The sequence below is a fragment of the Artemia franciscana genome, chromosome 12 (assembly GCF_032884065.1).
Source record: "Artemia franciscana chromosome 12, ASM3288406v1, whole genome shotgun sequence".
Lineage (NCBI taxonomy): Eukaryota > Metazoa > Arthropoda > Branchiopoda > Anostraca > Artemiidae > Artemia > Artemia franciscana.
Window position 1 is genome coordinate 40,846,590 of NC_088874.1, and position 24,140 is coordinate 40,870,729.

General features: G+C 35.3%; 1 protein-coding gene across 11 annotated transcripts in view; it reads left to right on the plus strand.

Moving 5' to 3' along the window:
- LOC136034132 (RIMS-binding protein 2-like) overlaps window positions 1–24,140 on the plus strand; it is a 317,880-nt gene that overhangs the window by 1,334 nt on the left and 292,406 nt on the right. For 8 of the 11 annotated variants that reach the window (XM_065715292.1, XM_065715304.1, XM_065715301.1 and 5 more), the window contains exons 1-2: window positions 2,213–2,353; window positions 11,149–11,275. In XM_065715292.1, coding sequence (XP_065571364.1) covers window positions 11,156–11,275 — 120 coding nt within the window. In that variant the 5' untranslated portion in view covers window positions 2,213–2,353; window positions 11,149–11,155. Of the gene's footprint in view, window positions 1–2,212; window positions 2,354–11,148; window positions 11,276–15,772; window positions 15,877–24,140 lie in introns of those variants that run through there. The other 3 variants (XM_065715293.1, XM_065715294.1, XM_065715297.1) reach the window with 2 other exon arrangements.

Genomic DNA, 24,140 nt, shown 5'->3' on the forward strand with positions numbered 1-24,140 from the left:
GAATCTTTTTATTAGTAAAAGATATACGTAACTCATAAACTAGCTTACGAAAAGAATGTTTTATTCTAATGTTTTTATTACACATATGAGAGGGTTTGCCCCCTCGTCAGTACCTCTCTCTTTACACTAAACCTTAAATTTTGTCCCAATTCATTAAGAATGACCCCTGAATCACAAAAGCCGTAGAATAAATAGTTGAATTGCTAAAAACACTTTAGCGTAAAGAGCGAGGTATTAGGAGGAGGTGAGCCCCTCATTTGGGTAATAATTTCTGTTCGTTTTAAGTTTTAATGCTGCTCCTTACTTCCAGCTGAAACAAACTTTTTCATATTAATTTTTTCATTGTTTTTTTTAAATAATGCTAGTAAATCCTGCGCTCCCTTCATGGAAATTTTCTTCCCCCATGACAAATTCCTCGATGGAAAGTTCCCCCAGTATATCTCCCTCTTCTCAACCCCTCCCCCCAACCAAAAAATCCTCCTGAAAACACATGTACACTTCCTAATAACCATTACTATATGTAAGCACTGGTCAAAGTTTGCAAATTGTAGCCCCTCCCACGGGGACTGTGGAGGAGTAAGTCGTTTCCAAAGACATAGTTATAAGGTTTTACAAATACGTTGAATAAAATGGCTATCTCAGAATTTTGATCCGTTGACTTTGGGAAAATAATTAGCGTGGGAGGGGGCCTAGGTGCCCTCCAATTTTTTCGGTCACTTAAAAAGGGCACTAGAACTTTTCATTTCTGTTAGAATGAACCCTCTCGCAACGTTCTAGGACAACTGGGTCGATACGATCACCCCTGGGAAAAAGAAAAAAGAAGAAAAAAAAACAAAAAACAAACAAATAAACACGCATCCGTGATCTGCCTTCTGGCAAAAAATACAAAATTCCACATTTTTGTAGATAGGAGCTTGAAACTTATACAGTAGGGTTCTCTGATACGCTGAATCTGATGGTGTAATTTTCGTTAAGATTCTATTACTTTTAGGGGGTGTTTTCCCCTATTTTCTAAAATAACACAAATTTTCTCAGGCTCGTAACTTTTGGTGCGTAAGACTAAACTTGATGAAACTTATATATTTAAAATCAGCATCAAAATGCGATTCTTTTGATGTAGTTATTGGTATCAAAATTCCATTTTTTAGAGTTTTGGTTTCTATTGAGCCGGGTCGCTTCTTACTACAGTTCGTTACCACGAACTGTTTGATGACTGTATCTAATTTTATTTTTCAAGTTTATGTACTTGGTATCTGCGTTGGCCTTAGGTGGGATAGTGCTGCAATGAGTTATTAGTAGTGGTACCAGTAGCCAAGACCGCATCCAAGGGAGGGGGGTAAGGAGGGGAACTCTCCCCTCCAAAATATCTGTCCGACTCTTAAAACGTAATAAGAATGAATATAGACACATTTTTGCTGCTGTTTTTTTTTGTAAAACCACCTGAAAAACTGCTTTTATACCCCCCCTCCTCCGAAAAAATCCTAGATACGGCCCTGCCAGTAGCAAAAAACTGTAATATGCGGTTTTTGTTCTGTCTGAAAAAGACTTTTTAGTAACTGGAAAAGAAAAATCCTTCTACAAAAAATCAGTTATGTTTGATGACTTAGTTTGATGCCTGGATAACATGACTTTACGAGTCCTGACTCATTGCATAGAAACAATATCCCATAGAAGGAACAAATTCAGAATAGGAATGGGTTGCAGACTAGTCCCAATCCCTCCAGAAATCTCCATATTATGATACATTTTAAGCGCAAGTCGGCTATTCATGGGGCTTCCTTAAATTGAGTCCTTCCCAATTGTTGGACCCCTTCCACAAACAAAATCCGGCCATGCGTCTTATGTATAAATAAGTAAAGTCTAAGTGAGGTCAGCTCTGTAAAACAGTTTCTAAGCAGTTAGGTTTTAATAAAAGAATCGTTTTGTTTTTGTCTGGAAAGTGATATAGTTTCAAAATTTTTACAGTTCTTGCTCAGAAGGTGTATTCGAGGTCTTCTAAGAGTGGTAGACCCGGCATGTCCTCTCCCTCTGAAAAGCTCATTGCTATCAGTGTTCTCAGTCATTAATAGACTTGCGGGCAAATCAAAATCTTAGCGTGAATCTTTTTAATTTTGTATCATTATAGTACCGCAAACTCAGTATGCCAGAAGGTCTTTTGCACTAACTCCCAGTGAAACAGAATAGTACACTTCCGGTAAACTTCCAGTTTTTTGTTCGGTTAGGCTTCGGTAGCAAACTCTACCCAGGTAGATTGAGTAATTGGGTAGCTAGTGTCTCATAAACAGTATTTTAACCAAGTTTTATGGAAATTGATATTATTTTTGGGATTAAACTACTTGGTATCTTTTCATAGGTAAGATCAATCTGTGTCGTACGAGCTTAGAAATTTGTCAAAACATAATCTATTAGATAAAATGAAATTAAAAATGAAATTAAAAATGAATAAAAAATTCGTAATTAATATATACAGTAAAATCAACATTTTCCCAGGAGAAAACATAGTTCGATGATCTGGGCACAGAACATACAAAAGATCACCATCGATGATCAAGCACTGCAGCCAAAGCTTCAAGGCCCTTTGGCCATGCATCACGGTCCTCGGGCCTTGAACTCAGGGGCAAAATTTTGTCAAAATCCTGGGGGGAGGGGGTTAGTAGAAGCCTATTTTTCGAAGTGAAGTGAAAATGACCAAGTATAAAATGAAAAATGAGCCATATAGCCATACCATTAAACCAAAGGTATACTAAAGAAAACCGATCTGTTTCTGAGTATTAAATTAAAAAAAACAAGTTGTTTTAAATGAAAGTAAGGAGCAACATTAAAACTTGAAACGAACAGAAATTACTCCGTATATGAAAGAGGCTTTTCCTCCTCAACGTCCCGCTCTTTACGCTAAAGTTTGACTCTTTCTCTTAACTCTATTTTTAAAATAGTAATAAACTTTAGCGTAAAGAGCGGGGAGTTAAGTAGGAAAAGCCCCTTTCATATACGGAGTAGTTTCTGTTCGTTTTAAGTTTTAATGTTGCTCCTTACTTTCATTTAAAAACACTTGTTTTTTTTTATTTAATTTCTGGGCGTTTTTGAATTAATGCATGTTTTGATTTTGGCTCTCAGCACATAAATAATTAAAATGAAATTTGCATATTCATTAATTGCAATTAATCGGAAGCTTTTGAGAAAAAATGAGTGAGGGAGGAGGCCTAATTGCCCTCCAAGTTTTTGATTACTTTAAAAAGCAACTAGGACTTATATTTTTTTACAAACGTTTTCATTGGTAAAAACATATACGTAATTTACGAATTAACTTACATAACGACCTTCTATATTGGTATGTTTTTATTGCGTATATGAGGGGGGTTCAACCTTCGTCGATACCTCGCTTTTTACACTAAAACTTAGATTTTGTCCCAATTCCTTAAGAATGAACTCTGAATCACAAAGACCGTAGAATAAATAGTTGAAATTACTATTAATACGTTAGCGTAAAGAGTAAGGTATAACGAGGAGGTAAACCCCTCATATGCGTAATAATTTTTGTTCGTTTTAAGTTTTAATGCTGCTCCTTACTTTCAGTAGAAAAAACTTTTCATATTTATTTTTCCATTGATTTTTCAAATAATGCTAGAAAATCCTGCGCCCCCTTCATTGAAATTCTTTTCCGCCATGAAAAGTCTCTCCATTTAAACATCCTCCCACGTAATCCCCCCCTCAACTATCCCCCCAAAACCAAAAAAATCCCCCTGAAAACGCCTGTACACTTCCCAGTAACCATTACTATATGTAAACACAGGTAAAAGTTCGCAACTTGCAGCCCCTCCCACTGGGACTTCTGGGGAGTAAGTCGCGCCTAAAGACATAGTTATTAGGTTTGTCGACTATGGTGAATAAAATGGCTATCTCAGAATTTTGATCCGGTGACTTTTGGGAAAAAATGACCGTGGAAGGTGGCCTAGGTGTCCTCCAATTTTTTTGGTCACTTAAAAAGAGCACTAGAACTTTTAATTTCTGTTAGAATGAGCCCTTTCACGACATTCTAGGACCATTCAGTCGATACGATCACCCCTGGGGGAAAAAACAACAACAAACAAATAAACACCATCTGTGATCTGTCTTCTGGCAAAAAATGCAAAATTCCACATTTTTGTAGATAGGAGCTTGAAACTTCTACAGTAAGGTTCTAATACGCTGAATTTGATGGTATAATTTTTGTTAAGATTGTGTGACTTTTAGGGGGTGTTTGGCCCTATTTTCTAAAATGAGGCAAATTTTCTCAGGCTCGTAACTTTTGCTGGGTATAACTGATCTTGACGAAACTTAGATATTTAAAATTAGCATTAAAATGCGATTCTTTTGATCTAACTATTGATATCAAAATTGGTATCCATTTTTTAGAGTTTCGGTTACAATTGAGCCGGGTCGCTCCTTACTACAGTTCGTTACCACGAACTGTTTGATATTTGAATTATATAGGCGTATCTTAGTTCGGAAAAGATGTTTGAAGAAACTAAAATTCAGTTGGGGAGGGGGCATATTGGGCTCGAAGGGGGGGGGTTATGCCCTTCCCTGTAGCAAATTAAGCCCCTACATGAACCCTTTTGATCCAAGCTTCATAGACCAAATAATGGGCTAATGCCAGTAAAAGTGGATTCCTTTTAGCAGAAATAAAATGATTGATTGATTGAAATAAAGACAATGGAAGAAATAACAAAGAGAGGAATATAAGTAGCAGAATTGAATCTTTGCTATAGTTTGTACTTGGGAGGGGAGGAGGTCTAAGGATTTCAACTCTGCGAAATATAAAAAAATTATTTGTGAATACTTTTAACAATAAAGCAGGTAATATCGGTGTAAGATTCCTTTTCTGAACTAACAAAATTAATAACAAAAGAAATAACAGCATTAATTACCCCATTCAACGTTCTTTCTAAATGTAATAGTTGCAGGTGTGACAATCGTGTCCCAGGCTCCCCCTCCTTAAGGGACTGGGTATAACCCTAAGATATACTCGTATACAAAATTTTGATGATTATATTTTTTCAAAGTAGCATTAATATCAACTGTGATGGGATGAAAACTTAAGAACTTTTTCGCATGCTGACCAATAGTCTGGGTTACTTAGGTACTGATCCCCTGATTCAATGCCTTCGGCCAGGAGTGCAATGGGGGCGAATCATCCCACGCTTCCCCCCAGATTCCTCCAGGTACTCATTTAGACCTGGGTCAAATCCGGCCGAGCTTTCACAGTCACACTATTAACCCCCGTTCCAAACCAACTAACCAGCAACATCAGGACTCGAACCCCTGACCTCAGGATTTCAAGTCCGGATCACTAACAACTAGAATAGGACTGGCGAGATATCAGTATAAAAAAAAAAATAATATAAACGATCAAAATAAGCGAAATTTTATGGATAGCCTCGGGCCGGCTACCAAACAGGTGGCGGCTACCAAACAGTTCGTGGTAACATGCTGTAAGTGAGGGGCGACCAGGCTCAATAATAACCGAAACTATAAAAGGAGGAATTTTCATATCAATAGATACAGCAAAAGAATTGGATTTAGATGGTGATTTTAAATATATAAGATTTATCAAGTTTAGTCTTACCAATCAACAGTTACGAGCCTGAAAAAATTTGCCTTATTTTCAGAAAGGGCAAAACACCCTCTAAAAGTCATAGAATCTCAATGAAGTTTACAGTAGAAGTCCTACTGTAAAAGTTTCAAGCTTCTTCCTACAAAAACGTGGGAATTTTGTAATTTTTTCCAGAAGAAAGATCACGGATGCGTGTTGAAGTGTTTTTTTTTCCCAGGGATGATCCTATCGACCCAGGGGTCCTAGAATATCATGAGATGAACCATTCGAACAGCAATTAAAAGCTCTAGTGCTCTTTTTAGTTGACCAAAAAAATTGGAGGGAGGGCAACTAGGCCCATTTTTCCCAAAGTCACTTGATCGAAATTTTGAGATAGCCATTTTGTTCAGCATAGCAGAAAAATCCAATAACTATGTCTTTAACGATGACTTAATCCCCCACAGTCCCCAGGAAAAGGGCTGCAAATTGTGAGCTTTGTCCATTGTTTACATATAGTATATGTTATTGCAAAGTATTCAGACAATTTCAGGAAGAATTTTTCTGGTGGGGAGTGTCGGGGGAAGAGTTTACATGGGAAGATCATTCCATGGAGGAAAAATTCATGGGGGGAGGGAATTTTCCATGAAAGGGGCACTGGATTTCCAGCATTATTTAGCAAACGATCAGAAATTAAATGTAAAAAACAAGTTTTTCAGCTGAAAATAAGGAGCAACGTTAAAACTTAAAACGAGCAGCAATTATTACGTCTATGAGGGGGTTCGCCTCTCTTTTGTGTAGAGTCTAGTTGTGTAGATATTTCTAACTCCTTAACCGTCTTTCTTACCAGGTTGTAAATGCTTGCTTATTAAGGATAAATTAAAAATTTTTTTTTATCAAAATAAGATTTTCAAAGAAAAGTAAAGAGATCCATTAAACCAAATATGAGCAGAATTAAAGTCAAATAATCTTCCAAGCGTAAAACTACCAGGAATCACTATCAATATATAAATGAAACCCAAAACGAACAAATAGTGAACAAAACGAACTGTAAATAGCCTTGTCAAACTCAAAACGATTAGAAACCAACTTGAGTAGGGCTGGCACCCTCCATCCCTTCTGAAGACCAGAACATAACTTGTACTTTACTGAAAACAACATATATATATATAATAAATGTTTTCACTTTTTTAACTTTGATAAATAAAAAATTATTAAGACTTTAAGGAATAAATATCAGTTTACGTGCATTAAAATGTCAATCCACATTTATTTGTTTTTGTTCCCTAAGGTACACAAAACTATTCAAAGCATTGGTTCCTACGAAATTTGTCACTCCTCTAACAAAGGGGGCTTAAAAAAGCAACAATTTGTCCAATTAGTCTGAAACTTATGCGAAGCTTTCAGCTTAGAGGACCCGAATACAGAAGAAGAAAAAATTGCTTCCCCTCAAAATGCAGCCCAAAAAAAGGGGAATTTTCAATCAAAAATTAAAAGTTCTTGTGTCATTGTTAAAGGCCGATAGCTACCGGAGGGCAATCAACCTCCCTCGCATATTGCTGATTTCATGGCCAGTGAAACACTATTTAGAGATGTATAAATTAGACTTTTATTTTCTCCATGCCACCTCTGGATTTTTCACTTGTAATCCTGTCCTGCTGCGGTTCAGTAATTGTTTTGTGTTTTCAGTAAAGCACTAGCCTTGGTTGTTTTGTCAGATAAAGCATAAAGACCTGGCCCTATTGGAAGTTGAATGCTGGAAGTATTCTTGGTTTGATATCCTTTTTCTGCACTAAAAATACTATATAAAAAGGATAAGGAAACTATTGAGAAGGAAACATGTTAAGAAAGTATTTCTTGCTTCCTAATGTGCAGAATACTATGCAGAATAATTGCTTCCTAATAACACATTTTGACTGTGGCTCCACTTTACTTGAACCCATGATTCAATTTACAGGTACACGGGTTGAAACAAGAGAGGCGCATTTGCAAAATGCATGGAAGATATCGGCTATATATTTACATGTTAGGGGGGAGGGGGGCCGGTAAAGCACAGTGGAGCTTCAATCAAAATGTCTTAAGAACAATTATCCAGTATTTTATGAAGTAAAAAGTGTTTTCTTAATATGTTTCCTTCTCAATAGCCCCTACTCTAGATCTCTACAAAATAAGAGTAAAAGCATGCGTTTCCGGTTTTCATTACTGTTTCCAAATATAGTAAAAAAAAACAAAAAAAAGGAAAATATGTTTCCTTCTCAATAGCCCTTACTCTAGATCTCTACAAAATAAGAGTAAAATCATATGTTTCCGGTTTTCATTACTATTTCCAAATATAGTAAAAAAAAAACAAAAAAGGAAAATATGTTTCCTTCTCAATAGCCCTTACTCTAGATCTCTACAAAATAAGAGTAAAATCATACGTTTCCGGTTTTCATTACTGTTTCCAAATATAGTAAAAAAAAAACAAAAAACAAAACAACAAATCTTTCAACTGAAGTAAGGAGCAACATTACATCTTAAAACGAACAAAAATTATTCCGTACATGGGGGGGTTCACCCCCTCGTCAATAGCTCGCTCTTTACGCTAAAACCATAAAGGCCATTTAATTAGAATGAATAACTCTTTTGAAAGTACAAAAAAAAACTTTGGCGTTTTTAATTGTTTTAAAAATCAGAATTGTGACAAAGAGTCCAACTTTAGCGTAAAGAGCGAGGGATTGCGGAGGGGACAACCCATTTCATATACGGAGTAATTTCTGTTCGTTTTAAGTTCTAATGTCGCTCCTTACTTTCAGTTTAAAAAACTAGTTTTTTTAATGTAATTTTTGAATGTTTTTGAATTAATGCATGTTTGATTTTGGCTCTCCACACATAAATCATTAAAATGAATTTTGCATATTAATTCCTTTTTTGGCTAAATGGCTTTCTTTTAGTTTTGATCAGACATGAGAAATAAGGGGTTGGGAAAGCCTAGCTGCCCCGCAGTTTTTCGGTTACATAAAAAGGCAACTAAAAATTTTAATTTTTAACGAATGTTTTTATAAGTAAAAAATATACATAGCTTAAGAATTAGCTTACGTAACAAACTTTTATATTCTTAAATTTTTATTATGTATATGAGGGGGTTTGTACCTTCGTTAATACCTCGCCCTTTACACTAAATCGTAAGTTTTGTCCCAATTCTTTAAGAATGACCCCTGAATCCAAAAGGCCGTAGAATAAATAGTTGAAATTACAAAAAATACTATAGCATAAAGAGCGAGGTATTTACCTCCTCCTAAATACCTCGCTCTTAATGCTAAAGTATTTTTAGAACCCCTCATATGCGTAATAATCTCTGTTCGTTTTAAGTTTCAATGCTACTCCTTACTTTCAATTGAAAAAATCTTTTCCATGTTTATTTTTTCATTGTTTTTTTTTATAGAAATTTTAGAAAACCCTGCGCCCTTTTCATTGAATTTCTGTTCCCCCATGACGTATTTCTCCAAGGAAAGATCGTCCCACATAGCTCCCTCCCCTCAACCCCACCTCCAAAACCAAAAAAATCCCCTGAAAACGCTGTACACTTCCCGGTAACCATTTTTATATGTAAACACTGGCCGAAGTTTGTAACTTGCAGCCCCTCGCCCAAGGACTGTGGGGGAGTAAGTCATTCCCGAGGACATAGTTTTTATGGTTTTTAGCTATGCGAAACAAAATGGCTATCTCAAAATTTTGATCCGTTGACTTTGGAGAAAAAATGAGCGTGGGAGGGGGCCTTAGTGCCCTCCAATTTTTCAGTCGCTTAAAAAGGGCACTAGAACTTTTCATTTCCGTTAGAATGAGCCCTCTTGCAACATTCTTGGACCACTTGGTCGATACGATGACCCCTGGGAAAAAACAAACAAATAAACACGCACCAGTGATTTGTCTTCTGACAAAAAATACGAAATTCCACGTTTTGTAGATAGGAGCTTGAAACTTCTACAATAGGGTTCTCTGATACGCTGAATCTGATGGTGTGATTTTCGTTGAGTATGACTTTAGGGGTTGTTTTTCCCTATTTTTTAATAAGGCAAAGATTCTATGACTTTTAGTGTTTCCCCCTATTTTCTAAAATAGGGCAAATTTTCTCAGGCTCGTAACTTTTGATGGGTAAAACTAAACTTGATTAAACTTATATATTTAAAATCAGCATTAAAATGAGATTTTTGATGTAGCTATTGATATCAAAACCCGGTTTTTTAGAGTTTTGGTTTCTATTGAGCCGGGTCGCTCCTTACTACAGTTCGTTACCACGAACTGTTTGATCCCAGTGTTGCCAAACTGGCTTATCTTGATGGTGACTGGAGGGAATTTTTTTTTAAATCTATCCGGTGGCTTAAATCATAGCTAATTTTATTTTGATCTGGCTTATTTTTTTGACAAGAACTGCTTTTTGGGAACAAATTATTTTCTTCAGACATCCATACATCAGTTGAAGCCAGTTTTTACGTCATATAACGTCATGAAGCTGTACTGTCTTTGTACTCGAAAGGCTGGAAAGGACGGACAGAAGTCCTAGGCTGGAAAGGACGGACAGAAGTCCTTTGTTTGTCAGTTCTTCTAATAGGTCAACGGTTATGTTCACAGAGATTGTGTTTCGCAAGATAAAAATTGGTTTTTCAAGGTTCTGACTTATTTTTTCTACCTTTTGGCAACACTGGGCCTTTTACTGAAGGCCAATTATGAGTGTCTCACCGTAAGGAGATTTTGTTTAATTTTTCTATACTAATCAATCAATTATTATATGCAATATGTTATTTGTATATCCGTTTGAATTTAGGATAAAAATAATTTTTAGCCAGGATAAATGGCTCAACTTAAATAAGAATTGTAATGACGCAGATAACAATGCTACAAACTCTACCTAGGCAGGACTAAGTATTGAAAAACAAGTATCTAATGTGCGAAGAAGAAAATATGATCTTTCCTTCAATTTTGTTTAACAATTGAAAATTATAACGATAATAAACAGCCTCTTTGTTTACTTTGCAATAAATTATTGGTTCCAGAGAGTATGAAACCTTCAAAATCAAAAATGTATCTTAAATACATTATTCAAAGAACGTTTGTATTTTAAGAAACCAAAATAATATTTTTGTAGATTAATCCTTTGCTTTGGGTAATAATTTTGCGAACTAAGCAGAAAAATCTAAGTCCAACTTTTTGCCAAGAAAAATGAAATGTTTCTGGTAAAGTAAAAAACAGCAAACCGAAATAGATACGGTCATGTTTGGTTTACTCTTTCTAAAAAAAAAAGAAAAAAAATTTAGTGTCGTTCCCCATGTAATATCCATAATGTACATTGAGTTAGTCTATTTCGCCCCTAAACCTTGATTTACCTAAACCTTGGGATATATTCCTTTGTAATTACCTAATCGGGATTAATACACAAACTAGAGCAAAGTTTGTCAGTACTGTGGGTTATGTTAAGGTTTAACTATGTTGGCCTACCGCCACTTGGAAAAAAAATGACATTGATCACTTTGATGTAGAAGTCTTGCAATAATATGTTGCTAAATAGTGTTAGAGACTCAATTGATTTGTTTTTTTTCCAGCGTAAAGATGGAAATAGAGAGAGTGAAAATAGCACACAAACCAATGAGTAACGTTGAGAAAAGAGAACTAAACAAGGCCAATGTCAGAGAAAAACTGACTAGGGAAAAAGCAATTCAACCTAAACAGGTAAGCTCTTCAAAATTATAAGAATGGTTAAATAAAAAGGAGCTGGTAAGAAAGTTTTTTCTTAGCAAGAAAAAACGGGTTTTAATTTCGACAAAGTAGTGAACAAAATTAAAAACAAAGCAACACTTTAATTAAAAAACATTCTTTGATATTTTGGCTCCACTTCCGGGAGCCTTTCTCAACGAAACAAAAAACGAAAAGAACAATAAAACAAAAAAGATTGTTTAAAAAAACAAAACGCACAAAAAAGCACGACAACTAAACACACGAAGAAGAAAAAACAATAAGAACACCTCACATAATGAACAAACTTCCAGCACTGATGTTATAACACAAAAATAAAATCAAAGTGAATATCTATAGTGAAACTATGGGTTACTCTCCTCACAACATTCAGTGTATAATTCTTTTTTCATTCTCTTCGTTTTTTTCGTTTGGCCGAGATATTTAGAACATTTTTTAATTAAAATGTTGTTTTGTTTTTATGGCACTTGGTATTAATCAAGTGACATATAGCAATCGCCAATTCTGTCGGTCTCTCTGTCTGTCGGTCCCGGTTTTGCTACTTTAGGCACTTCCAGGTAAGCTAGGACGATGAAATTTGGCAGGCGCATCAGGGACATGACCAGCTTAAATTAGAAGTAGTCGTTTTCCCAATTTGACTATCTGGGGGGGAGTGGGGGGCCGGTTAATTCGGAAAAAATAGAAAAAATGAAGTATTTTAACTTATGAATGGGTGATGGGATCTTAATGAAATTTGATATTTGGAATGATATTGTGTCTCAGAGCTTTTATTTTAAATCCCGACCGGATCTTATGACATTGGGGGGAGTTGTAGGGGGGAAACCTAAAATCTTGGAAAACACTTAGAGTGGAGGGATTGGGATGAAACTTGATGGGAAAAATAAGCATAAGTCCCAGGTACATGATTTACATAATTGGAACGGATCCACTCTCTTTGGGGTAGTTGGGGGGGGGGGGTAATTCTGAAAAATTAGAAAAAATTAGGTATTTTTAACTTACGAACGGGTGATTAGATCTCAATAAAATTTGATATTTAGAAGGATATCGTGTCTCAGAGCTCTCATTTTAAATCTCAATCGGATCTGATGACATTGGGGGGGGGGCAGTTGGGAGGGGAGAACCTAAAACTTGGAAAACACTTAGAGCGGAGGGATCGGGATGAAACTTGGCGGGAAAAATTAAAACAAGTGCCAGATACATGATTGACATAGCCGGAATGGATCCGCTCTCTTTGGAGTAGTTGGGGGAGGGATTAATTCTGAAAAATTAGAAAAAATGAGGTATTTTTAACTTACGAGCAGGTTATCGGATCTCAATGAAATTTGATATTTAGACGGATGTCGTGTCTCAAGGCTCTTGTTTTAGATCCTGACTGGTTCTGGTGACGTTGGGGGAAGTTTGGGGTGGGGGAACCTTAAATCATGGAAAACGCTTAGATTGGAGAGATCGGGATGAAACTTGGTAGTAAAAATAAGCAGAAGTCTTACAGACGTGATCTACATAATTGGAACGGATCCGATCTATTGGGGGGGGGGGTTACTTCTGAAAAATAAAAAAAAATGACGTAGTTTTAACTTACGAAGGAGTGATCGGATCTTCAAGAAACTTCATATTTAGAAGGACCTCGAAACTCAGATCTCTTATTTTAAATCTCAACTGGATCAAGCGTAATTGGGGGGGGGGGGTGCAGTTGGGGGGGACCGGAAATCTTAGAAAATACTTAAAGCGGTGAGATCAGAATGAAACTGGGTGGGAAGAATAAAAACCTGTCTAAGATACGTGACTGACATAACCGGACCGGATCTGCTCTCTTTGGTGGAGTTGGAGGGGGGGGGGGTAATTTTGAAAATTGAGGTATTTGTAACTTACGAAAGGGTGACCAGATCTTAATGAAATTTGATATTTAAAAGGATCTTGTGCTTTAAAGTTCTTATTTTAAATTCCGACCAGATCCTGTGACGCTGGGGGGAGTTGGAGGGGGAAACCGGAATTCTTGGAAAATGTGAAAATTGGGGTATTTTTATCTTATGAATAGATGATCGGATTTTAATGAAATTTGATTTTTAGAAAGAATTCATGTCTCAGAGCTCTTATTTCAAATCCCGACCAGATTGTTTGACATTGGGGGGAGTTGAAGGGGGAAATCTTGGAAAAACACTTGGAATGTTGGAATCGGGATGAAGATTTGTGGATAGAATAAACACATGTCCTTGATACGTGATTGACAGAATCGTACTTGATTTGCTCTCTTAGGGGGAGTTGAGTTGAGGGGTTCAGCGATTTGGCGAGTTTGGTGCTTCTGGACGTGCTAGGACGATGAAAATTGATAGGCATGTCAGGGAGCTGCACAATTTGACTTGATAAAGTCGTTTTCCCAGATTCGACCATCTGTGGGGCTAAAGGGAGAGGAAAAGTTAGAAAAAATTAGGTATTTATAACTTACGAGTGGTTAATCGGATCTTAATGAATTTTGATACATAGAAGGACATCGTGACTCAGAGCTCTTATTTTAAATCCTGACCGGCATTAAGCCTCATATTTTCCTTTTTAAATCAATCTATTGATTCATAGAATTTTGTTAGAGCTCATACCATATGATCTCTTGGCTCTTAGCTCTTCTCGCCTCGTCACAAGTGCCATATGAGCTCTTAGCTCTTGTTATTTTTGTCCACTGTTTGTCGAAAATAAAACGGTTTTTTCTTGCTTATTTTTTCGTATTTCAAGATCTGGAGAATTGTTCAAACGGGAATAAACTTGTGATGCAAAAAATTTTGCAATATCCCTGGACTCATTAATTTTATTTCATAAATGCCTTAGGCACCCACACTTCCAGTGTCGTCGTTCCCTGAATGTAACCATAAGTGACAGTAAAGGGCGACATATGCAACAAAGTTTTATTACATGGGACTCAAACCAACTAAGGATATAGCTAAAACCCTGACTACAAATCTCCATCAAATTTTGATCAGATCCAATAATCAGTTCCGCTGTACGTGGATGACAAGAAAAATGGTCTATGAAACAGTTTTTTGTAACGAACTGTAAGTATGGAGCGACTTGGATCAATAGGAACAGAAGCTTTAAAAAATAGAATTTTGATATCAACAGATGCACCAAAGAAAAGATGGCTTATTATGTTGATTCCAAATATATAAGATTCATTGTTTGGTGTTACCCATCAAAACCTACAAGCCTGAGAAAACTTGTTTAGTTATTAAAAAAGGGAGGGGAAAACTTCTCCTAAAAGTTAAGAATTCTCAAAATGAAAATCATAACATCAAAGTGAACGTATCAGATAACCTTATTGCAGAAGTTTCACACTACTCTATACCAAAATGTGTAACTTAGCCTTTTTTTTCCTGAAGAAGAAAACAAATGCGTGTTTTTTGTAATTTCTTGAATAAATGGCCCTAGAAGATAGGGGGTGGGGTTGAATTTGAACGAAAATTAAAAGTTTTAGTGCCCTTTTGAGTGACCAAAAAGATTGTAATAACAAGCCCCCTCCTATGCCCTTTTCCTCTCAAATGTCGTCTGATGAAAATTTCAGGATGTCCATTTTGTTCAGCATATTTGGAAAACCTAAGAGCTATGGCTTGAATGGTAACATGACCCCCAGAGCCCGCAGGGAAAGACATGGAACTTGTGAAATTTGTCCATTGTTTGCGCATAGTATTTATTATTTTAAAGTGCACAGACATTTTTAGGGGGGGGTGATTGTGTGCTTAGGCTGGGTCTGGGTCTCCATGGGTAGAATATTTTGTAGAGAGAAAAATATCCGGGGAAGAACTCTCCAGGGGAAATTTTACCTTGTGAGGATTTGACAGAATTCCAATGCAAAATTAATTTAATTTTTCTCACTTTCTCTTTACCAACGCAATTTTACATTCAGAGATGTTCCGAGGAATTGTTCGGGGGAAATATTCATTGGGTTTAGATTTTAGGGAGAATATTTCGGATTTCAAGAGTTATCAAGCGATTATAGATTAAGGTCTTTTTCAAATGAAACTATGCTAAGGAGAATTTTTCAGGTTGAATCTTCCGCAAGAAATTCTACGGAGAGGAAGAGAGATTTTTCAACGGGGGAATTTTACAGGGGAGTATTTTACGCGGGAGGAATTTTCGACGGAGGAGTTTCCTGCGAGGGAAGAGAATTTTTTGGTGAGGGTGAGCCAAATCTATCGAAATTATTTGAAAAACAATCAGAAACTAAGTAAAAAAACAAGTTTTTTTTTTTACCGAAAGTAAGGATCAACATTAAAATTAAAAAGATAATTTCTTAAAACACATTGGCCTGCCATAAAATCAAATACATCATCAACCCTTTAGGTCTCAAAGGGTATCCGTAAGAATTGCAATGGTTAAAATCAGAAATCAGGTGACCTATTCATCCAATTCTTCTCCATTCATCCAATTCCCTTCTCCAATTCATTCAATTGCTGCTTCGTTCGGCTGAGTGAATGAGTTTTTTTCTTTTATTTCTCATTTGTTCGTTAGTATCCGTCGTTGGCAGTTCAAATTTGTTTGGATTTTGTGCAAATCGCAGATATTGGCGAATAACTCACTTTATTGTTTGTTAGGTATTTGATTTTAATTCTTCTAATTTTTGGCCTTTTATTGAATTTATTTAATTTTTTGCCGGTTGTTTTCATTGGTTTTGTTGAACTTTCCGTGCTTGTTTTTTGGTTTTGTTTTTTCCTTGATCATATTATTTTGTTCGCGTTGAAGAAGAGAGGCGGTTGTTGTCTCGAAATATTCGTTTTCTGTGTTTTCTTCAGTATTTTAATTCGGCCTTTAAAAACACCATTTTTGATCGTTTTTTTCTTTATGTTAAAATTAAAAACGAACAGAAATTATATCCGTACATGAAGCGGTTCATAAGAGTACACGGTTGACACAAACAAGCACCATATTGGTAATGTTTTCTTTTTTTTTGTCTTTTGTTTCTCTACATTTATGAGATAGTGTATTCTTATGGAAAAACAGTATATATAGCTTACCCCGCGTTTGAAAAGCGTTTTTGGTGTTCAACAGTCGATTGCAATTGTTGAAATACAATTTAAGGTGTTTATTTAAACCCATTAGATTGAATTATTTTTTTTTCGCTTCAGAGCTCAATAAGTTGCAATTTGTTCTTTAGCTGATATAGAAGTTAAGAATTAATAGTGGCAGCTCTTTAGGAGGGGACATGCTGGAGTGGAAGGAGGGGTGTTTCTGGATTTCGTCATTTTGTGCTCGTTTTCATGGTTTTGTTCGCCTTTTTGACAATTTATCCATAGTTCTCTTCAAAAATTCGGTGAAGATCTAGATTAGGGTTGTTCGTGGGAAGTATTAGTAAACAATTCTTACTTCATGGTATGCGGAGTAATTATGCCGCTTACAGATTCCGCTTGCAGCCTCACAATCAATCCAGCTTGGATTTTCCAAAAGAAGAAAAAATAGTCCCACTTCAGTTCTGAATTTTCCCCAAAAAATGAAAAAAGTTATACTTCTGTATTGAATTTTCTGCCAACGACGAGAAAAATGAGTTCAATGTCTGTCCTGAATGTTGTCAAGAAAGAGAAAATTGTTTAACTTCAGTTCTGAATTTTCCCAAAGAACAGAAAAAATCCGCGTATTCGTTCTGAATTTTCCCAACGAAGAGAAAAAAGTTACCCTTCCGCGTTCTGAACTTTTCCAAAGAAAAGAGAAAAGATTCCTTCGGTTCCTTATTTTTTCAAAGAAGAGAAACGAGTTAAGCTTTAGTTCTGAATTTTCCCATTGCAGAGAAAAAATTTCAAATTCTTTTTTGAATTTTTTCAAAAAAGAAAAAAAAAATCAATTTCATTCATGTGGCCTAAATTTTCCAAATAAAGCGAAAAAAGTTCAACTTCTGTCCTCAATTTCCCCAAAGAAAATACTATAAGCAAACAATGGATAAATTTAGTTACTTATAACCATTTCCCCCGGGGCTGTGGGTGGGTCATGTCATCCCCATAGGATTAATTTCCATGAAGGGAGCGCAGGATTTTCTACCATTATTTAAAAAAAAAAACAATGAAAAAATAAATATGAAAAAGTTCTTTTTCAGCTGGAAGTAAGGAGCAGCATTAAAACTTAAAAAGAACAGAAATTATTACCCATACGAGAAGCTCATCTCCTCATAATACCTTGCTCTTTACGCTAAAGTATTTTTAGTAATTTCAACTATTTATTCTACGGCTTTTGTGATTCAGGGGTCATTCTTAATGAATTGGGACAAAATTTAAGCTTTAGCGTAAAGAGCGAGGTACTGACGAGGGGGCGAACCCCCTCATATATGTAATAAAAACATGAGAATACAAAAGTTCTTTACGTAAGCTAATTTATAAGTTACGTATATCTTTTACTAATAAAAAGATTCAGAAAAAATTAAAAGTTCTAGTTGCCTTTTTAATTACCAAAAAATCGGAGGGCAACTAGGCTTCCTCCCTCGCTTTTTTTTTCTCAAAATCATTCGATCAAAATAATGAGACAGCCATTTAGCCTAAAAAAAAATATCCAAATTTCCTTTTAATTATTCTGCTGCGGAGAGCCAAAATCAAAACATGCATTGATTCAAAAACGTTCAGAAATAAAATAAAAAAAACAAGTTTTTTTTTTAACTGAAGGTAAGGAGCGACATTAAAACTTAAAACGAACAGAAATTACTTTGTATATGAAAGGGGCTGCTTCCTCATAGACGACCCGCTCTTTACGCTAAAGCTTTTTACTTTTTTAAAAAGAAGAGTTCAGAGAAAGAGTCAAACTTTAGCCTAAAAAGCGGGGCATTTATGAGGAAGCAGCCCCTTTCTGTTTGTTTTAATGTCGCTCCTTACGTTCAGTTAAAAACTGTCTGGGGATGTATCCTACTTTTTTGATATTTGGACAAATTTTTTGAGGTTCTCAACTTTTGGTTATATTAAACTTGATAAAGTTCACATATTTGGAAAAATTCTTTTCATGTATCTATTGTTATCAAACTTGTTTTTTATTTTTTTTTTATTTTCGGGTACTATTGAGCCGCTTTGCTCCTTGCTTACAATTTGTTACCACAAACTATTTGATTAGTTGACAAGAGGCTTTACTCTTTCATTAGAATAATTTAAATATGAGAATTTCACTAGATTTGACGCATGTGTAGGCTCGGAACAATGATTTTACTTTTTTTGTTTTACCCATTTGACGTATGTGACCTACTTGCGTGGGAAGAAATAATCATTTAGTGTGGAACTCAAATCTCAAACTAAATGGAAAGTTTTGTATATCTGTGTATTTCTTATCTCTGTAAGTTTTGTTGTTCAATAAAGTTTAAAGTTAAATTTGGCGGGAATTATTCCGCTGAGAAGAGCCCCAATGCAGCTTAGACCCTTCCTCCTCAGCATAATATACTTTAATCAACTACAAGACAATAATTTATCAGCTACTCGCTCTTTACGCTAAAGTTTGACTCTTTGCCACAATTCTGCTTTTTAAAACAATTAAAAGCTTTAGCGTAAAGAGCGAGGGATTGCGGAGGGGACAACCCATTTCATATACGGAGTAATTTCTGTTCGTTTTAAGTTTTAATGTCGCTCCTTACTATCAGTTGAAAAAAACTAGTTTCTTTTAGTTAATTTTGAGTAAAAATGAGTTTTCTTCTAGCTAAAGATAGCTCTTGTTTCCTTACTCTTTTTACAATTCGAGTAAAAACAGAATTGAAAAAAAGTAACAAATAGATATTGTATTTTTCTTCAATTTTACCCAAATACCTATTTCAAAGCCTCTTAATGTAAAATCTTAAATATACTTCACATAAATTTATCCAGGAATAAGATATATTAAGAAAATAACAGATTGATACTATTTCATAGTTATTTGTGGGAAATTTATTATTAATATGTTTTTATAAAAAAAAGTTAAAAAAACACACAAGAGTTAAATGATACTTTTCTGTTAATTTTTTTTAATCATTTGGTCAATTAGATTTGGTAAATTTGTCTTCATTTGACGTATCTCCTCACCAATGTTTTAATTAAAATACCTATATGTTATCAAGTTGTAATTTGTGTTTTGTTTTGTTTTTTTATTTCCTGTGGTAACTATGAGCGGGAATAAGAGAGGGAAATAATTCTGTCCAAATTATTGTCTAAACCTAAGGTTTTTTCGGTCCAAATTCTAAGGTTTAAACTGAAACTAAAAAATTTGTACTTTTAAACAAAAACCTGCATAAATCAGGTACCAATAAGGTCCTCCTATTTGAGGTTCAACAGGGCTTTTGGATCTTTTTTTTTTTAACTAGAAATGTCTAAATAGACTGCTAAGTTGTATACAGGGGTACGAAAGAGCCAATAAGGTTTCGTATAGCTGGGGCTATTTAGCCTACCCGTTGGAGAGATGCTAAAACTTTATTTATTTATTTATTTAGTATATATAAAAATAAACAAACCAAATAGGCAAAGCAATAGTGCTTCCCAAATTAAGAACGATATGATTTGAATCCATATTTTTTTTTTTATTCACCACACTACTTCATATGGTATAGAGTAGAATAGTCGTAAAAATTTGGGAAGGGACTCATTCAAGTCGACAGTGAAAGTTGTAGTGCCCTTTTCAAGAGACAAAAGCGATGGAGCCATCTTACTTTCCATCAATGCCATGTTTATTACCCTTTTCTCAGAGACATTCAATTAAAGTATTGACATAGCCATTTTTCAAAAATAGTCTAGCCGTTGAAATAGTGCATCCTTTGCCCCCATTTTACAAGGACTGTAAGTTATGCAAGTTGCCAATTGTTTATATGATATTGTGATAAAGGGTTATAGTTGGTCCTGGTTCTTCAAAAAGGCTAAAGATATAATATGAATTTTTAAGGGAATGTTTATGGAGATTTTGAACTAAATCAAACCTCACTAAAGTGCATGCAGATAATCAAAAGAGCATAACTACAACACGTCAGAAATGGCCAAGGATATTAAGCTAAAATTTATCTCTGGAACAGCAAGGATAATGAATTAAAACTTTCAGGTAATCATTTAGAGGATCCTGAGCACAATTTCAGATTAGCTCAGTTTATTAATATAATACGCATAACAAATAAAATACACTGGGTCACCATGGAGAGACAGAGCTTGTGATTGTGGTGACACAATCACTAGACTGTATGTGTATCCAAGTTGTTGAAAGGGTATATCTGCAGTAAGTTGAAACTCTCAGGGAATTGGGAAAAAAGTGCTGAAGAAAACAAATACTTGTGCATTCAGGTTGTCAGAAGTGCGTATATGCAGTATTTTAGTGCACTTTTTAAGTGACCAAAAAATTGGAGGGCACCTAGGCCTCCTCCCACGCTAAATACTTTCCCGAAATCAGCGGATCAAAATTCTGAGATAGCCATTTTTTTCAGCGTAGTCGAAAAACCATATAACTATGGTAACCATTTTTTTTTCCAGGGGTGATCGTATCGACCCAGTTGTCCTAGAATGTTGCAAGAGGGCTCATTCTAACGGAAATGAAAAGTTCTAGTGCCCTTTTTAAGTGACCAAAAAATTGGAGGGCACCTAGGCCTCCTCCCACGCTAAATATTTTCCCGAAATCAACGGATCAAAATTCTGAGATAGCCATTTTTTTCAGCGTAGTCGAAAAACCATATAACTATGGTAACCATTTTTTTTCCCAGGGGTGATCGTATCGACCCAGTTGTCCTAGAATGTTGCAAGAGGGCTCATTCTAACGGAAATGAAAAGTTCTAGTGCCCTTTTTAAGTGACCAAAAAATTGGAGGGCACCTAGGCCTCCTCCCACGCTAAATATTTTCCCGAAATCAACGGATCAAAATTCTGAGATAGCCATTTTTTTCAGCGTAGTCGAAAAACCATATAACTATGGTAACCATTTTAGTAACCTGTAAGGGTATGAATTTGAAACTTCTAGTCAATGGTGCTGAAAAAATCAAAAGACATAGTTAAAAATAACTACTGCTAAAGAATAAAAAATTGAAACAAAAAGTAACTACCACAAGCAAAGGTAGGGCTAATGCCCCCTCTGCCTTGTGAAAACTGTCAATTGCACTTTACTAGAAATACAATATATTTTGAATGTTTTTTTTTTGTTGTGTTTTCTGACGTTAATAAGCACAAAATTGTTGAGACTATCAGGAACGAATATCGATATGCATCACTCTGTACGTTTGTATTTCATTAAATCTTAGCAGCAGTCTTGATTAATATGATTAATCAATGATTTAATATGATTTTATTTTTATTTTTGTTGATGTAGTGGCAAAAAAAACTCTTATACGGAATATTTATACGGAACAAATTTCACAGTCTCAGGTAAAATCCATGTTGTTTTATAATTCCGAAAATTGACATATGAAGTCGATATCCAGGACTTTTTTCGGAGGGGGGTTTATTTTTTTCAGGGGGGGATTTCAAAATCTAAAATTGATATTTAATCCGTCTTGATTTCGAGGAATATTTCTGGTCCACGCTGTTATTATGAAATTAAAGAGCAACGTTACACCCCAAAATGAGCAGAATTTATTCCGTATATTAGGAGGACTGCCCCTTCCTAATCCCCACCTCCACCTCCTGATCTTAGAAATTTTAGAGGGTGTTAATTGTGTTAGAAATTGAGAGCTAGTCCTTTTTTTTTATAAGTCGAATGTGATTGGATACCATTTTCCTCAGGGGGAGGGGTTCCGCGGCCATATTTTCTTAGGGGTATTTTCCGTGTGTGGGAATTTTATGGAGAGGTAGTGTATTTTTAAGGGTAGGTATTTTTTTTTTGGGGGGGGGGAGATTAAATCATATAATCTCTGAGTTATATGATTTGCAAGTTTTTCTGTCGAAAAAGTTGGTGGATTGGATTTTATAGTTTATTTTATAATTTAAGTTTTTATGCGTGTCAAAGAAAATAATTTACCCAAATAGTTCACCCAAAAAATAATGGGGCTGATTAAAAAAAAAAAAACATAAAAGACGTAAACCAATGAAGTCAAAACCCATTTTTTCCATGGATTTTTAGGAAAGTAATCTCTCTTTTTTATGGCAGTTGGTATTAACCAAGTGACATATAGCAATCGCAAATTCTGACGGTCTGTCGGTCGGTCTGTCAGTCTGTCTGTCGGTCCCGGTTTTGCTACTTTAGGCACTTCCAGGTAAGCTAGGACGATGAAATTTGGCAGGCGTATCAGGGACCGAACGAGATTAAATTAGATCTTTTTCCCAATTTGACCATCTGGAGGGGGGAGAGTGGGGGGCTGTTAATTCGGAAAAAATAGAAAAATTGAAGTATTTTTAACTTACGAACGGTTGATCAGATCTTAATGAAATTTTATGTTTGGAAGGATATTGTGTCTCGGGTCTGGATATGGCCAAGGATATGGCGAGTTTAGAGATTGAAGTAATTATGAAATTGGTTATTCTTGCAAATGAACATTCTCTATATTTTGGTTTTAGAGGTGAATTTTATAAACAGGTGTTTGGTTTGGCTATGGGGGGATCTCTCCCCCCTTTGTTGGCAAATCTCTTCGTGGAATCTATTGAAACCTCCGCCATACACAGTTTTAGGCTCTATCCTTGTTTCTGGGGCAGATTCATGGATGATGTGGTTTGCATTTGGAAATACGGTTTTGAGTCTTTAGACCTTTTGCATAAACATTTAAATAGTTTTGACAAAAACGTAAAATTTACAGTGGAGTTTGAAGAAAGTGATAAACTACCTTTTCTGGATATCTTATTGATTAAAAGTGATTTTTTCTACCTTTTTTCAGTTTATAGAAAGCCTACTCACAGTGATAGGTATTTGAACTTTCACTCTTGCCACCCTATTTCAGTGAAACGAGGGGTTGTGATTGCACTGGGGGATAGGGCTTTAAGAATTTGTTCCTGGGAGTTTTTAGATTCTGAATTGTTATATTTGAGGGATGTTTTATTTTGTAATAGCTACCCGATTAAATTCATTGATAAAATAATAAAAAATAGACGCATTAAACACAACAATAGGGTTATTGGGGTTTCACAGTGCACAGAATTAAATTTACCGAAAAGTTTCATTTCTTTACCTTATGTACCTACTTTGGGGGAGATGCTTAAAAGAATTTTAGGTAAACATAACATTGATACTTGTTTTCAATCAGTGAGACCATTAGGTAGTTTTCTTAATTCTGGGAAGGATTTAACCCGGGGAGATTTAGTTAGTAGGGTGTATAAAATTCCTTGTTCCTGTGGAAAGTTTTATATTGGTAGAACTCACCAACAATTTACTGAAAGATTTATTGAGCATCGCAACTCAATAGAAAAAAACCCTACAACTAAGAAAGCCTCCCGAAACTTTTGTTTCGGCTCTAGCTGAACATACATTCTTTTATCCCGAATATTTTATACAATTTGATGAGGCTACAGCTATTTCTAATGATAGAGGTTTTTCTCAGTGGGCGAGGGAGGCTATAGAAATTAAAAAGCATATATTTGCTAATATTTCAATAAATAGAGACACAGGGAATTTAAATATTGACCCGATTTATGATATTCTTTTCAAAAATGAACCAATAGTCGATGGGATTGATCGTATCCTGAACATTTGCTCCGATTCGTATATAAATTCAGAAATTAATTTTATCAGAGACTTTATCAGAAATTAATAATTAACCGTAGACTTAAAAAGACATTCCCGTAAAATCCAAGATATGTCACAATGCGAGGCTACTGATAAGCCCTCAAAAACTATATATCTTCCATACATTCCAAAAATCACAACAAAATTAAAAAATGTTTGCACAAAAAATAATCTATATGTAGTTTTCACTAATAATCTTGAAATTATTAATTTCTTGAACTCCAGTAAAGATAAAACCGCAGTAATTTGCA